The following is an 18,846-nucleotide window of genomic DNA, read 5'->3' as shown; positions in this document are numbered from 1 at the left end:
TTCAGTTGTAAATTCGACTTTTAAATTTAGCTGTAAATGAGCGATGACTTCTAAAAATAATCATTACTGCGTTGATAAGAATGTAATGATTTGTATTTTTGGTATTTTTTCTCAAAGCAATAATTCATTATTTTCAGCATACAGTTTTAGTGGATTGGTAGTTAGAAAATCTTTGCAAATCATAGTATATTAATCCTCGCTGCGGTAATTTGATAGTACAATGCGAAATATTCACAATATGAGCGTCTCAATGCGAAATTATTTACAATACGAGGATCAATGTTTCTGTCGACCTGTCAATTTTCTAATATGTCACATACAATCATTAAATCCATATTAAGAAACTGTCTTACATCTATTTTACAATGACTAGAGATTATCACTCGGAATAAATAACCGATATTTGGAATAAGATTTTAGCAATTTTTAACTGTAGAAGAGTTTGAAAATAGAGAAGAATAGCGTAATTACGTTATTGTAATTTTTTTATCCATTGAGGATGATTCTATGAAAACCAAAATATTTGGAAAATTTTTATATGGCAAATTGTGAAAGTAAAAATATAATTGCACTGTCAGTGCGCATACTAAACTCATTGCCCTTTTATAGACACTGCTATTTCAAATTATAATTATTGAGCTTTTGAAGATTTAGTTTGATACTTTTTTATTTAATATATTTTAGATTTTAAAAGCGCTTTTGTGTAATTACATTCATGCATGAAACTGAAATATCCTTTTTTAACAAAAATGCGTCGAAGTGTAAATAGATTTTTAGTTTATTAAAAAAACACGTTTTCAAATATTTACGCTACGGAGATACAATTAAAAAAGTTTTAATGTGTCTTAGCAAAAATGGGAAAAAATGGATCATTTTGTCGCTCTAGAGTGAAAATTTACCCTGGATGATCCTATTTTCATGTCAGATTCGTATTCAGCAACTCAAATAGCATACATAAGAATAGCTGAATCTCAACTCCAGCACAGGGTACTTTTTTTGTGGACCTGTGCACAGGCCCACACACACATGTGTGTGTCAGTAATTTTAACAATAGAATCGTATTTTTAATATTTCGTTCGATAGTAGTGTTTTGAGATATTAAATTATTTAGATGCTCTCATATTAGTTAAGAATACTCTGAGTATCTCATATTACAATTTCCATGCAGTTTCCTTGCGGTTTCACGATCACCAAATCTAATCTTTACAGTTAAACAAATCATTATATCACGTGTTTTCCTATAAATACAATCTTACTCTATCACTGCATACAGACTTTATTATCCAATATTTATATATTTATATATTATTTTATATAATAAAACAAGATTTAAAGACTAACCTCAATAAAATTTAACAACATTCAATTTCATGAATCTTTTTTTGCAACGACTACACACATGATCTAATAATGAATTTTTTATTAAACAGGTTTTACACTGAGAGTAAAAAGTTCATGATAGAATCAAATACATAAGCTTATTATTAATTTAGCAGAAACTTCGCTATCTCATATTAAAAAAACTTATTCCATAATAGGCGACTTTACCCTATATTTTCATTTTGACTCAAGAGAATCATGACGGAACATAAAAACTTTCTATCTCTCTCTATATTGTCTCCATATATATTCTTTTTTATTATTTCACCATTTTCGTGTCGTCGACCTGACCCAAGTAAAATCGATCGATCATTCTTGCAGCTTGTAATTTACGTCACGTCAATAGTCACAACAGTAACCATTGAAACTAAATGGATGCAAATTAATACGGGAAGTGATAATAAGCGAGTGCGGCTTCGCATGCTATTGTCGCGCATATGCCGAGGCTGTAAGTACGAGAGATAAGGACGCGTGATAATGACAATAACATCCGTTAAGGAACAATGTTATCACTAGGAAACTATCTCGGCGAAGTGTATGTCCTTTGTGCAAAAATAGAATTATCCATTGCAACCTTGCAACCAAAGAAATCCGAAGGCGAGGAAGAGAGGATGACACAGACTTAGCCACTTTCAACAGCATGAGATTATTAGATCTCTCTTTGTTGCCTACACACAGATGCTGCAAAATTACGAACTCTCTTCATATCCACGACGAGAAACAGGGTCGCGCATCAAATGACGCGGATATTAACCTTTATACATGCACGTATCTCTGCACGGTTTTATATGATTTATCTATCAAATGAGTGTCGTAATATGAAAAAATAATTTTAAATTAAAACAATAATATTATATTAAATGTAATATTATTATTTTATTATATTTTTTATTACATTATTATTTTACTATTTTATATTTATTATTATATATTTTAATGTGTTATTTTGTATAATATTATTTATGCATTTATTTATTATATTTTTATATTTTTTATATTTAATTATATTAAAAGAATATATTTTTTTATGTTATATTTAAAAAACAAATGTTTATGTCCTGTATAAAAAATAAATGTGTTTGTATAGAGGAGACCGGGGCTAATAGACTCATTTTTTAGTTTCGAATTTTTACAGACAAAATTAAGAAACTTATCGAAAAATGAATTTCACACTAGTTACTACATATGTTTGAATATCTAATAATATTTTAATAATAAGGGGAAACTGATAACTAATATGAAAAAAAAATGCATTTTTCTAATGCATTCCATCTGATTCAACTAGCCCCGGGATCGGGGTAATTCGACTAACAATAATATTATTAAAATAAAGATTATTAAAATAGATTATTAAAATAATCTATTTTAAGCTACATCTTTGGCTACATATTAATAAAACTTTTATAAAAATATATTTTAAACACAAACATGCGCTTCGCAGGGCAAAACAATACTTCTTTTTGCAAAATTTGTTCATTTCGTGCAAACACGTCGAATAAGCCTAGTTTTCGAGATTGGACATGAGGGAACTAAATTTATAACATTTACCACTGAGGAAAATCTCTTTAAAGGAATAAAATTTTGAGTAAGTGCTAGAGTCGTCACTAAATGAGTCATAGTACAGTTCCATGCTGTGGTTAGTCTACTATCCTCATCCGTTCATTTTTTAAAAACATTAACAATATACGATAACAAAGACACAAACAAAAAAAATCTGTTGGACTTTATTAAGTAAGAACTACACTTACTATCTAAGTAGAAATCAAATATCTCAGACAATCATATATTGTAAAACAAAAACTTTAAAAATAAAAATATTTACTTAGGTATACAATTTTTTAAAATTGTGGCAAAACTTCTATCATAGATGTGTTCGCAATAAGATATTATAGCAGACTTTAGCGGCAATCGCTGCTGCGTGCTCAGACACGTTTACGTGTATCTTACGTGTTTTTTTTAATGTAGTCTCGATTATTCTATTTACTCCTATATTCAACTGATCTTAGTTTCCCCTACGTATATGTATAAGCTCCTTTTAATAAATGATATGAATTTATGCAAAGCATAAAATTTAATAACGTCGCTATGAATAATAATCATAATTTTTATAAAAAAATATCTTTATGCTGCTCTGCTCTTCTCTTTATTGCCGCTACAAATATTTATTTTTCAGATATGTGTAAAAACAGAGATATATTTTTCAATTTTTTTGGTTTTATGGTAACGTGATTGCAGATACCGCAAATAAGTTACGCCTCTACCAGCACAGAACTCTCGGATAAAAGTCGGTTCGAGTACTTCAGCAGAGTGGTACCGCCAGATAATTTTCAGGCACAGGCAATTGTTGAGGTGATCCATCTGCTCGGATGGAAATATGTTTCCACGGTCGCTGTGGAAGGCGAGTACGGCGAGAAGGTGAGTAGAATGAAGGAATGATCGTTGTTCGCTTATCAAATTTAATTATTGTTTTATTACGCGCGTTACTTGTTCCCAAAAAAATGTATATTAAATAAATATAAATATAAATATATTTTCTAATAACAGAATGGCATATATTAAAAAAAAAAATATTATCCCGTTAATTTTTTTCTTATTATTACATTTTTCAAGAAAATTCGGCAGAAAAAATGTATTTTAATTGTAGTTTAATGGACATACATAAAAATGTTATCATGTACATATTTGTTAGTAACAATAGATTTTTTGGACATACATGTGTATTTGTATCTATTAAGTTTCTTTTGTGGAGTTATAATTAAATTATTAGTAAAGCTTTAACATTTTTATTTTAAATGTTTCAAACACATATTTTATAGGCTTCTAATTTATCGATTGTGTTTAGCGATTTTTCATTTATGATCTAAAATAATATTCTTATTGTACAATATTTTACATATTTTACATATTTTATATGTAACAATTAAATTGCCAAAATATGAAATTTCTAATTATTCGATGTCATTTTGTAATTATTAAATATAATTCTATTAATTCATTCTTGGGAATATATATTGTTTAAACTAAAGTCCAGCTATTATGCCGAGAATTGATAAAAATGAGATATTCATATTAACGTACAACATGATGTAGCACTTGCAATCTTTCATAAGATAGTACCGTGCAACAGCGTTGATGCTATGTTAAATAACAGTTATTACAACAATGGTAATTATGATATGAGATCGTTATATGCGACCGCGTTAACAAGCGAAGATGAAACTAATTGCGCAATCAAGTAAGAAAACTTGATGTTAAAACGCCCGCTACTGGTTAAATTAGGTGATTAGTATGCAGCGGGAATTTCACGCGAAGAGATTACCAGAGCAATTCAATCTTTCAAAAATTCAGAAAGCAAAACTTTGTGGTCAGCATTCGCTCTTTTTAAAATGCTCTTTTTAAATTTGCTTTTTAATTCAAAACTTTGTGAAAGAAATTAGCTAGCGTTTATAAAATTTTAACTAGATATATAGATATATATATAGATTAGATATATGTTATCTGTTCGGATAATTTTAAATCTTTGAATGTCTTTTTAACTAATCTTTATTTGTTATATAGCCTATTTTATTATGAATTTGAGTAGACGTAATATCGAGATTCCGATATCGTTCCGATATTATTCCGTATAATGAATTATTCCGTATAACGAACAGACAGGATAATAATTCAACGTATGCGATAACTCAACCGACAATGCCCACAATTTTTCTTACACTGAGGAATTCCACGTAAGAATTTTTCATATTAGCCGCGAATATTAATTAAATTACGATTTTATGACACACAATTATAGTAGCCGAATGACTGCCAGGCTGCCTTTTGATAATGGCGTGTTCTGCATCTCGGAACGTACAAATTTGTCGATGCCATGAATTGTACGAACACGTTCTCAGAAGGACGATATGGTAGTAATCGCATTCCAACCAATTAAACCAGTGTGGGTGATCAATCTAATTAATCACTACCACGTATCATAATAGCTTGGCAATTACTTCGCGTGAATTAGTTTGCGTTGAAACGCGTTTCGAAATATCGAAGCCGCAAAATTGTTAATTTACGTCAATTAAATTACACAGTAATATTAAATTACATGCTATTTTATCTAAAAAGGATATATTTGTTCATACCTTCAATATGATATCAGTAAAATAGATAATAAAAATAGATAAGGGAAGAAGGGGCAAGGCGATTTCTGACTTTTACTAAGAAAATTTATTAATATTTTTATCTCAAACTGCATTCTTTTCGAATTTGTTGCAAAGTTTTACGGTATAGGATCATAGCTTTGAAGAAAATCATTAAAACAATTATTATAAGCGTATTCAATTTTTATTTTATTTATTGATGTAAGAAAATTAAGTACTTTTGATTTGCAGTCTACCTCTGTCGGGTCAGAGCGATCATTCCAAAAATAAAAAAAATAGATAATTAAATTTAATTTTTTGTTATATGAAAGCTTTAAAGAGCCAGATTACATTAGTAATCATAAAGTACAGAATGTATACATTTACTGTTAGATACGCTAAAAACTTTATTATAAAGTTATTATTTCTTACATGAATTACCACTTAAAACTTTCATCGGATGTATCCTTTTTGTAATTATTCAACACATAATGATACATTATTTTAAATAAATTTCATATTAAGTAAAATATTAAATAAAAAATAATATATATTATTATTTAGAATTCGTAATTAAGTGATCAGTTCGATCAGCACCGTGATCCCGTTCTCCCCTAAGAAAAATATTTAAAATTTGAAAAAATCTGTGATTATGTCTACAATAGTTAATCAGAAAAATTCAAGTTCATAATATAATATAATCAAACAAATAATAAATAGTTAAAGTTGATAATAATTAAAAAATACTCACAACCTTTCGAATGTAAATTTATAAAATACATTATAAAACATAAAATTCATTTCATTACGATAGTATTCAAGAAGATAATGAGACGCCTACATTTCCTTCTGGCTTTTAACGAAATTTATGAGCCGTTTCTTTCGCTAAATGTTAGGTGTACAGCGCAATTGTGGCTGTTGCAAATGCGGTACATATTTCAACGGACATAAGCTCGCGTAAAACGATTACACAAATGTAGCTTCGTTAATATCCTTATAATGACATAAGATATAAAGTGCATAAAAACGATTTATCGCAAATTAAAAAATAAGAAATACATTGTATAAATTGGGACCCAAAAGAGGTCATAATGGAAGAAAATTGTTTATAATATATAAATTTTGTGCTCTACTTTCAAGTATTTAAAATTTATTCTATAAGTAATAATATGACTCTAATTTTATATATATATATATATATATATATATAAAATATATATATATATTAGGTGTTGGAATTAATTCGTAGCGTTTTACAAGTGATGGGAAGTACTTTCATTAATGTATTTTTTAATGCTCATGTGAAATAAATAACATTCTTTCATTAAAAAACGCTACGAATTAATTCCAACACCTAATATATATATATATATATATATATATATAAAATATATTTAAAAAATCTTTGAATTTTACTAAAGAAGCAACTCTGTTAGAAAACAAAATCACCCATAATTGTAGACCGTCAGAGACGCAAAATAGTCTCCAAGTGCAAATACGTATAATGAGGCTCGTAATAGATAGAAAATATCTAAAAAAAGATCAGAATCTAAATATAAAAAGAAATGAGGTCAAGCGCGACGAATTGTTGAGGAAAATGAACTTCGTTAAGAAAATCGGCCGATAAGACATCTTGTCGTAGCAATTCTCATTATTTCCCGAATAATTACATCGTTTATCTTTCTTTCTCCTTTTATTAACATTTTTTATTTAGATAGATAAATCCGTAATGCATCAAATTACATTTTTATATTTTTGTTTCTTATCGCATTCTTTTTATTCGAATTTTTTTCATTTTTTTTACAATTTTGATTATACTTATTTAAAATTTTTCTTTATCTTTTCTGTATTTATATTTTTGATAATATAAAAATAAAAAGAATAAAAATTTTCAGTGCAATAGTAATATAATTTTTGCAACAAGGTTATTTTCTTCGAATCATAAAAAAATTAATTAAATCTTTTCGCTCAATTTTGCAATTACATATAATTTTATTTTATTGTTCACATTTAAAAATCCATATTATGAAGTTTTATCTATTTTACGAACATATATTTTACATTTTAATCCTTAATTTAAACAATTGGGTTATTCTTATTTAGCATTTTTTTTTTCTTTGAAGTGTATTAGAAACATCAAATAATTAATTACATTTATATATAATTTTTTAAAATAATACACTTTACAAATACTTTCTAAAGATATTAAAATATATAAGAATCTTATTAATTTTTGTGTACTTGTAAAAGTTATAAAAATTAATTTTCCACACGATTGTAGTAAAGTAAATTGTAGTAAAAACCGGAAAATCATATTGCGTATGTAACAAACAATTGTATTTATTTTTTATAAAAAATATTAAGAGATTATTAATTTAAAAAATTCGATTTATTAAAAATAAAAGTTTTCACAAACTCGGAAATAGCTGAGCATTGTTATTATACAATTTTGAAGAAGACTTTACTTTAATACAATATAATTGTAACCTTTTACTCCTCCACAGCAGGAGATGTTAGGTAGTCTTACCAATTTCCTTTTTCTTATCTAATCACTCTTATATACACGATAGTCAATAAAAAAAATCTTAAGACCTAGAATAAGCCTATAGAACGTTAGTTCCTATTGTTAAAGAAATAAAAGCTCTACAAATTCATTTATTGCATTGACGTTGAATATTAACGAACAGAAAATTGAAGATGAATAATATAACTATAACTTTTCCTAATATACATTAGGAAATTGCATTCTAAAATTTTCTTTTTTTAAATTATTCCTATATAGACTAAATTTATATTAATTTATAAAAAAGATTTGTTTAATTTATATAAAAAGATTGATTTATAAAGAAGAATTTGGATAATTCAGAAATTTAATTAATTGAATTAAGAAAAAAATTATATCCTAAAACAATGTTATACAATTAAAGAATATTATAATGCTATTATAATTATAATAAAAATTAAATAGAAATAATTATAATATTTAAATATAAATCCTTTAATTTACTTATGAAATTTAAATATAATAAGAAAAATTAGTAAAAAATTACAAAATTTAAATATAAAATAATATATAAGACATTTTTTTTAAATTTATTTATATGTAACTACTAAACTTTCCATATTATTTGAAAATGTAAATACTGGTGATTCTGTATTCAATCGATTGAATAATCAGAATTCATGTAATTAATGTTTTATCGTATCTTCAATCAGAATATTACATTTATATTATATTATCATATTAAAATTCGGATTCAGAATCATAAAAATATCGAAAACTATTGAACTAATCATTATAGGTTCTGATAGTGCAAGAATACATTTTCATCCGGCATATCGTAATAAATTGTGGTGGTTTTTATTGTGCCGCGCCATGAAACATGCCGATAACACCTGCAGTTGCAGCTCGGTGCATGCTGCATCCTTCTTCAACCGTCTTTTCTTGTTTCCACCCACATACACACAGTAGAAATATATCACGAAACACGGGCGCTATCGCGAAGACAGGCGAGCCGCGTTGAGGTATCTATTTGCGTGTATACTATACTTGGCGAGAAATGTGAGAGACAGGCAGTTCATCCTGGTGATCGTCATGTCGTATCTCGTTTCGAACTGTACGTATGTACAACAATTGCATAGATATAGATAGATTGATCGACAGAACAAGTTTATAATGTTAACATGTTAAATTTAATTAATTAAATTTCTTAATAATGCAATATAAAAAATATGATATAAAAAATTTATTTGATTTACTCCAAAAATTTAAATTAAAATTTAATATAAAATTGTTTTAAATGTTAAAAACTGTTACAAATTTTTTTTAATTTAAATTGAATCAGATCTCATTCAAAATTTATGATACTTGATATAATATTTAGTTTATTTAGCATAAACGTGAAAGAATAAACTGTAAAAAACTTCTTTCGTAAAAATGTGACTCTCTAGGAAAATAGAAATTTATTGTTGCATTCTGTTATACATTACTAACCACATGCTACTTAAGCCATAGCCGCGATATGTCATGCAAATTTCGAAAATTTATTGTCATCGATAAATAAGTATGTAAATATGAGACGATACATTGTATTTTCGCTATACTCCAATTGTTTACCAAGAAAACAGACTCACATGTTATCACGAAAATTCGATTTCTCATGGGAGAGACGGGCAATTTATTTGCGGCTGAAACTCTATTTTCAGGGCATCGCCAGTTTCATTGCTCTCTCGTCGGAGTACAACATATGTGTCGCCGTCAGTGAGAAGATCCTGAGAAATTCCAAAACCGAGGACTTTGATAGAATAATCGAACGACTGAGCTCGAAGCATAACGCCAGAGGAGTCATAACATTCGTAGACGAGGATAATATAAGGTAGGATTAATCTCGAGTATGCCTTCATTGTTGCATTTAAATAGGATCGTTGTTATAAAATACAATATGAGGAGACATTGTGCAAAAAGCGCGATTGTTGAAATCTGTCTAGCATGAAAAATGCGGTGTGCTCGCTTTATTTATTTTCTTTTCTGCACACAGAGCAGAAAAATGAAATTACTGGACTACGAGAGGAATGTTTTTTTTTATTCCTTCTACTATGCTTTCACGTTCTATATTGAACGAAACTCAAACACGAGAACAAATTATAGTTTTTGTAACTTATTTTTATCATATAACATCTCTATAGTGTTCGTCGAACTAGGAAAGCATATATCCAACGTAAAAATTCAAAATATACACATATAATGAAATGCATATAATTTTCTTAGCGTAAAAAATTGTTAGATAGAAAAACAATGTTTTATGTAAACAACGTTCGATTAAAAATTCTGAAGTTACTATGCTTCGCAAAAAGCATAAGCAAGGAAATTGTGGACATGTCGAAGTAAAAAATATCGATTTGGAGCATTATTTTAGAAGCAATTTATTTCGTGTTTCATAACGATATGCATATTTAAGCAGATTTGATGCAATGAAATTCGCTTCAAATTCCTATATTAAAATCTGATATATAATAACGTTGAAATAATAGTGAATAATATGGAACGTGTAATTTCCGATTATCCTAAGATCTAATGTGATATCGGCAGAAATAATATTGAATGAATTGGAATGTCGATGGCTGCAATTAGAAATGGGCTGTTTAAATGCACGTGCGTTTGTCGCGTTTTGGCACTCTAAGCTAATTAAACGTCATAATAAGACAAAACGTCCAATTAAACAAACCTTATTCATCTTTTGCATAATCAATGTGAAAAAACAATTGTGCAAACGGATGTCGAAACGAGACAAAAAAGATTTTAAATTCTGAGTTACGTGGAAAAAATTTTACGGTTGAGCGGAAGAGAAACATCATATCACTAAAGCAATTTAGTATTGTATATTTTATTCTCTTTCCACGTATAGTGTAATTATTACCAGATTAAACAGATTTTTGCTTTCCCAGAATGAATTTGTTTCTCAAAATTAAATTTCTGAAGGATAGGGGATGAGAAATTTAAGGCTTCTCGGATTTGTTCAGAGAATAAGCGCTGAGTTTTTGAAAATGACGTGCATTTCAACGAATTAAAAGCAGATCAGGGGGGCGTAACCGAGCGGACGAGATAACAGAGCAGCGATTAATTTCGTGTTCTATAAAGTCGATACTCGCTGGTTTTTAGGCAAAAGATGAACGAAGATGAACGTACGATCGATTCGTTCGCGCTTGTAATTAAAAAAAATTCTGTACAATTTTTTATCGAAAAAAAAATATATGACGTTGTGGCTAAATAATCTGTTAAAGTGTCAAAACTGACTGTCAAAGTCAGTGTAATAATAAAGGGAATGATTCGTTATTACTTTTCGATATTTTTACTAAGAGTTTCTTTGTTTTCTGAAGATTGCAAGTAAATATAAGATACAGAAACTGTGCGTTTCACATTACTTCGATCTGTGTGTCCAGATTTATTATTATAATATCAACGTTTTGTGAACATTACAATTTACTTTATTAGGGCGAAGAGTAATCTGATATTGATCTGCTGCTCCGAAGGATTTCTTTTATATATATTTATTATTAGGTGTTGGAATTAATTCGTAGCGTTTTTTAATGAAGAATGTTATTTATTTCACATGAGCATTAAAAAATACATTAATGAAAGTACTTCCCATCACTTGTAAAACGCTACGAATTAATTCCAACACCTAATATATATACAGTTTTTCATAAAAGGTTTAACAATATTAACAATGATATGATTGCATTTTGATCATTCATTATTATTTTTATTTGTGATATTTATATGTTTTTTAAATATATGCCTTATGAAATTGCTATAATAAATTCAAGTGATTGCTAAAGTTATGAATGATTTCCTGCGCAACGTGCAGGAATAATTTTGTGATACGCATCATTCTGATGTTATTAATATCTTTTTTAATAAAATTGCGCATTTACTCAATTAAACACATCGTTCGTTTGAAACATACGCTTGTTACATACAAACATATGTTGTTTACTAGACTATATTTAAAAAAATATCGTTAATCTTTTACTGAAATCCATTTCGCGGTCCTCTTGCAATTAATAATTATCAAAATAATGGAATATAAAACAGTCAAGTATAAAATTAATCGTTGAGCACGGAATAAACGAAAAACCGCATTATTAATCATTTATATAGTGATAACGACAATACATGCGTCACATTTCTGATATTTGCGCACACACACACGCGGTTGCATCGCATTTCATTCGAAATCCCTTATGAGCTATCATTCAAATCCCGACGGAAAATCATCATTCATTATGGAGACAACTGCGGACTAAAGCAACGCGTAATTGCAAATTTTGATCGTAATTACACCGGCGTTGCAACGCTTGAACACGCGCGAATCGGAAATCTATTTTAACCAATTATTAAGCGAAAATGACGAACGCAATTATTGTGACTTACGATGTTATGTAGAAATTTCATTAAGAAATATAGTATATTCTTAAATTTTTATTACAATATTTTATTACAAAGAAAAGCGTTCTTTCATTACTGCATCACAAAAAAATATTATTCTGTTTCTAAGAAAAGTGATTACTTAATTTGCTTTATTTCTTTTAAGTAACGGTTATCTTTAACAAGGAATAATTTTTTTTATAATTTTAAAATATATTTATTAGTTAAAATTCAAAAAAAAGCTTTTTATTATGTACTCAAAACAAGATTATATTTTCTTTTGAAAACTTATAAAATTGATCGAAGAAGCAACAAGTCATCAGAGATCGCTATTTTTCCAGCGCATCGACATGTCTTTATATACTATTACATCAATATCTCACGCAACTTATGATATACGCAATCGTTCGTGTCAATTTTTGTATAACAAATTCGTCGCGATAAAGCGTCTTAGTCTAATTTTAAAAACTCGACGTTATTTGTTCGTGCAAACTACGTGTTTGTGGATTACTATTTCGTAAGTACAGGTTGCAAAACTCTCGTATCAAGGAAATATTGTCACAACTTGACAGCTTGAGACGCCATGTTACACTAAGAAATGATAAAAAATATATCAATTTCGAAATTTTTGATCGTTCTCAGCATAAACTCCACCTGACAAACATGTATTAATACGTATACTTTAATCCTGGAAAAGGATTTTTGAATCTGTGAAAGAGAAAAAAAGTATTTGTTATACAAAAATTATATAATTTAGTCGGTAATGCACAGACGGTTTTAGGATCCCATTAATAAACAAATCGAATTTTAATTTAATTATCTTGATTAAAGTATTAAACTATCAAGATTTAGAATATGTTTTGAACAAATTTGATGCTCGTGATGAATTTTTATAATATAATATTTCCGGATATACTTTTAAAATGCTTGAAATAAATAATTATTATTTGCGTACAGTATGTATTTTTCTGTGTGTGCAATTTCAATTTTGCTTTAATCTTTTCATCGTCAGTATGCTATTTATATTTAAATAATCGAGCTATTTGAATAGAATACTGAAATCAATCATGTCTGTTGAATATAATGCTAATATTAGTTTTTATTTCGTTGAATGAAAGGATTATTAAAAGATCTTGCAAAGAATGTGATTCTACTATTTTATTATGAAACTTTCTTCCGTAGTCGTGAAGAAAAAAGTTGAAAAAAGATTTCTGCAGAGTTTTGTCAAACACTAGTAATTAAATATTATATTTATAAAAATAATTACGTGAAAATTAATAAAAATTACAATAAATAACTATTATTAATTATTGTTCGCTTATATTAATATTTTCATAATTTATACAGTTAAAGAAAACTTATCAGAACTTTGATATTTTTTTTCTATCTGTTGGAAAGCACTTTGCGTCTTTATTTTTTTCTCATAAAGTCCACGGTTCTCTCCTAGAAGATCTATTTGATCGCAAGACGTATCCTAACATAGAATATTATTCGAAAGTTTCTCACAATGTTGAAAATGGTCACCGAAGGTGACCAAGTTCTCGACGATACCGAATGGCTTGCAATGTCGAGCAAATATTGGAAAGCAAGCAAAAGCGCGAGAGGAACCGTGGACTTCGCAGAGTCGAAAACTAAACATAACGCTTCACCCCAATGTGTGCGACTGCCAGTGAACCTTTTTATTCAGCGTATTTTCACTAGAACAAGCAAACTGCTCGATTCAGTTGCTTTAACAATAAATAACTAAAAAGAGGAAACATATGAGAAAAAAAGCACACAGCCAACATTATAACACATTGAAATTTTCCATGATTCTTATCATGTTCACTATTTTAGCTTAAAAAAAATTTATATAAATTCATAGTTACGCATGGACAACTGCGTGTCGATTATCATTAATCCAATCATTTATTGTTGTGTTTATAAAACTTGAGAGTCCAGAAGTTTTTATTTAAAAAAAAAAATTTCCTTTTGCGATACAAAGCTTTATTAAATCGAATTTCCATGATTACGATTTAACTAACAAATATAATAAATTACATCGTATGTTATTCTTTGTTAATATTGTATATTAAAAAAAATTTTTTTTTACATAAATATACACACATAAAACAGTTAGCTTTGTGCAAAATCTCTGTAATTAATTAATTTATAGTTGTAATCAGAGCTACATTTGAAATTAATTTTAACTTATATTACATTACATTATCTTTACATTTTATATAAAATTTTCGCAATGTCAAATAATAACAATAAACATAAGATTGTTATAATTTTTTTTTGCAGTTAAAACTATTTTAAAACTTGATTTAAACGAAGAATAATATTCGTTATATGTAATTAAAACGGTAAAAATAATAAATATGAATCATCAAAGCAATCTTTTAGAAATACAAGTTTTAGATTTATTACCTTGAATTTTCTTCGCATATGTACTATGTAAATATAAAGTTTTCCACTGCATAAATATTATGCAATGTATGTACAATTATTGTAGTAGAATCTGGAAATTTTCCAAAAACTTGCAACTTTCAGCCGTTCTCGATATATGTATATAGTTTCTTTGCATAAAAGATAAGTTATGACAATCGTCTCGATTCATAAACTACTGGTTAAATCTTTGAATTATTTATAATGAAAGATTTAGATTTTTACAGTTTTAACAAAATTACTTTTTGTATTTAGTTATAAAAATATTTACATTTACTAAATTAAAAAAAAAACTCTAATTTAACGTAAAAACCTTTAATATATTTATTAAATATTTAATATTAAATTTTTGAAGTAAATAAATGAAAATATATTAAAAGGAAGGACTTCTAAGTAAAGGGAAACTCGGAATGTTACATCTATAAAATCTTATTTTTACAAAATAATAGAATTATTTATGTTTATTCACTTGGTACTTACCATATTGCACGATATCTAATCAATTTCGTGCCAGCTCTTATTTTATTGTCTGGAACACGATGTCATCCATATGCACATGTATTTAATGCGAGTATTTCATAATTGAAATAATCTGAATAAAAAGATCTGATATCAGTCTTAAATAATATAAAAATATTAAATATGAATAAGCATAAATATTAATATCTGATAGTTGTAGTATTATTGTTTGTTTTAGTTTATAATATTAATGCAGTTTATAATATTAATTATTCTGCTTATGGCTCATTTAGTATTCATTCTTATTATATTATTATTATTATTATTATATACTTATTCTTTCATTCATTTTCACGTATTAGATTTCTTATATTATATCTTATGAGAGACATAGTATAAGAGCTTTCTCTCTCCCTTTCTTTTTTCTTAAAAAAAAAATTGCTAGCATTTTTAAAATATAATACAGATAACCATTTTATTTACGGTTAACTCACGCATTTATATATTTTTATTTAAATATATATTAACATTTTTCTCTTTTTCGATCTCGATGTTGTTATTAATCTTCCCTTAGTTTTGGATGCTATGATTGTCTAGCGAAATTTTTAGTATCTTTTTTTAGTATCTATTTTTTTAATATCTGAAAGAAAAATTCAATATCTTTTGTCGTGATCTTGCACTTTGAGAAAGCTGCAGTGCGCGTTTTTTCATCGTAAGAAACAAACGCAAAACAGTCTGATATTCATCGTGCAATCTCTGCTTGCTTTGAACACAAAGAAATCAGGGCTGAATTAAATGTGGAGCAGCTGCGACCGGCAGTTGCAAGAGTTCATTTCTCATCCGCATCGATAACAGGGAAATAATGGAGGTCTCACTCTACGATATGCAAGAAACATTTATGATAAAACGTACCAAGCTCTTGCAGTTGACACAAGAACTAGCAAAATAAACTACTCTTTAAGAAGAAGAAATAAAAACATAATAAATATACTAAATGAATAAAAATAAATGAATATTAAAAAGAGAATATATGTTATTTCTATACATTTAATATATTATATAATATTTATAGGAAATGTTTTTTTTATTTAATATTAACAAAAACTGAAAAATTCATACAAAATTAATCATACTTCAAACATCTGCAGAAAGAAATTAGGTTTATATTCTTCTCAAACAAAAGATTTTTCTCTCAAAAAGAAAATCATTATTATTGTCGTATGCATCACTACATCTATAATATTTTAGTCTATTTTAGTTTTGTCTATTTGTTTTTTATATCGTACAGAGTAAAGTCGAAAAATTTGTTATTTCCAGTAAATTTTAAACACTGACAAAGTTATATTTTCCAGTAATCAACATAAAGATGAAAACTTTATGAATATTTTTAACGTAATACATACACATGTAATAGATATATATAGATTCGCATATCGTGTCGTTTGCTTGAAATTTAGTTTGCTTGAACTCTAATGGATCGTACAGATTTAGTAACCATATGGAGAAACTGTCTGATGTCTCGTATATCTCTTAAATATAGATGTACTTTTCTAGAAAAAGATGATTTTTTAGGGAAAGAAGAACAAATTAGTTTAATAATACTTACAATAAAATAAGATTCTTTACATTAAAACAATTAAAAAGTTTAAAGTAATGGGTCTTTAGAAATCAGCGCTGTAATAATTGCGCTTTTTTAAGATTGATGTACACAATCCTCGTATAATTAGTATCGATAATTTATATCGATCGTTTCGGCTAACTTCTAGCCTTCTTCAGCGAGCGTGATATACAAACTTCATACATATCTTCTTCTTGTGATTACACTTTTTTTTCATTACAATGATTGATACCGTAACATGAACATCATCGATTTGTCTATTATTTAATTATTGTCGTGTTGTCTTAAATTTTAATTCACGTATAGAACTTGCGTTGTAATAATTATTTGTGTAATGACTAATTTGTGTTTGACGTGCTCCTGAGATCGAAATACTGTTGACCATCCAGTTTTCAAATTAGTTATGGGAAATTTGATATTGGAGTGTAACTACAAGAGGAAGATATGAAATTTGTATATCACGCTTACTGAAAAAGGCTAGAAGTTAGTCGAAACGTTCGACAAATAAATTATACGAGGATTGTGTTACATCAATCTCAAAAAAGCGCAATTATTACAGCGCCAATTTCTAAAGGTCCATGTGTAACTTTTTAATTAAATTAGTTTAAAGTTAGATGAAGAAATATTTGTTTTATATAACCAATTTTTATTGGGAAGATTTTATATAAATTTTATATGAATTCTTTTTTCTACGAAGAAGGAAAATAAAACATAAATAAAAATGATAATATAAAATATTTTTTAAGTTACTTTGATGAAAACTTGAAACCATTATACTGTTAAACTGTTATAGCATTGATTTCCTTTAGAGAAGATATTTTGTAAGAAGATCCATCGATTTTAAAGTAACTTAAAAAATATTTTATATTTATTTACAGTCATATATTACTATCATATATCAATAGTAAATAATTTATCTGATTTAGCAGGTTGGATATATTAATTAAAACGTTGGAAACGATGACCGTTTTTATTCTATTTTCTTTGGACATCAATATTTTAACAAAATCGCCCTGCGTGCTTTTTCCTCTTTGACGTTCATGACGTACGAGATACTTCTTCTTTCCCGCTTCATTTTTCTCTTTCGTAAATGTCGATGCTGCGAAATTGCTCGGTCCGCTCTTCTTTTTCGCGGCTGCGCGAATGACGTAAATGCGAACGAAGCGCGAAGAAGCACAGGCGACTCGACTCGAATCAGCTTAACCGCTTCAGCAGCGATTGCGCGAAATGTTCGCCGACGTGCTCTTCCTGCACCGTGACGTAAGTCCGTCGAAATCGTGATGTATGGCCTTTCTTGCTGGTTACTCTCCATTTGCCTAGCTGCGAGACTCACGGATAATCGCATCGTACACGTGTTCCGCATGTCTGTTCAAAGACGACATATTTCAACCCTTGTCCGCGTTACGCTCGGGGATTCGCTCCGTGTGAAACTTCTGATTAACGCTAAATGCCGAGACTTGCTCACTTACGAACTTTACACGTTGTGCAGCACAACTCATGATTAGTTTCTCCACGAGCAACGAAAGTGGCACGCAAAAAATTAATGGCATCTACGGCATTTTGAAGTTTCATTTGAAAATTTCTCATTGTCACGTCTCCTATTGTTCCTACTGCTTCTCACTTTCCTTTGTGTCATTGTGTTTGTCTTGTTTTATATATAAAAAATACATCTGTATTTGATATAATTTGCATCTTGTATGTGACAGGTATTATACAAAAAAATACTAAAAAAAAAAATATTAGAATTTGTTTAAAAAAACTACTAATCGTTTTCTAAATAAATACAGTTTACAACGTTTCTTTCAGATTTACTATAATTTTTATCAGATCTTTTTATGCAATTATTTATTATTCTAAAATCATTGATGAAAAAAAGATACAACTTCTCTATAAACATACAATATTTC

The 18,846-nt window shown here is 28.0% G+C and overlaps 1 protein-coding gene across 1 annotated transcript in view; it reads left to right on the top strand.

Annotated features, from left to right (window-relative positions):
• Positions 1–18,846, top strand: part of LOC105145514 (metabotropic glutamate receptor 8) — a 124,003-nt gene that overhangs the window by 76,454 nt on the left and 28,703 nt on the right. The window contains exons 5-6 of the mRNA XM_087405082.1: positions 3,616–3,795; positions 9,711–9,880. Coding sequence (XP_087261208.1) covers positions 3,616–3,795; positions 9,711–9,880 — 350 coding nt within the window. The remainder of the gene's footprint in view (positions 1–3,615; positions 3,796–9,710; positions 9,881–18,846) is intronic.

The sequence above is a fragment of the Acromyrmex echinatior genome, chromosome 4 (genome assembly GCF_024713525.1).
Source record: "Acromyrmex echinatior isolate Ae372 chromosome 4, ASM2471352v2, whole genome shotgun sequence".
In the NCBI taxonomy this organism is placed as follows: domain Eukaryota; kingdom Metazoa; phylum Arthropoda; class Insecta; order Hymenoptera; family Formicidae; genus Acromyrmex; species Acromyrmex echinatior.
Note: the sequence above shows the minus strand (reverse complement) of the source record. Positions and strands in the feature narration are given on the sequence as shown.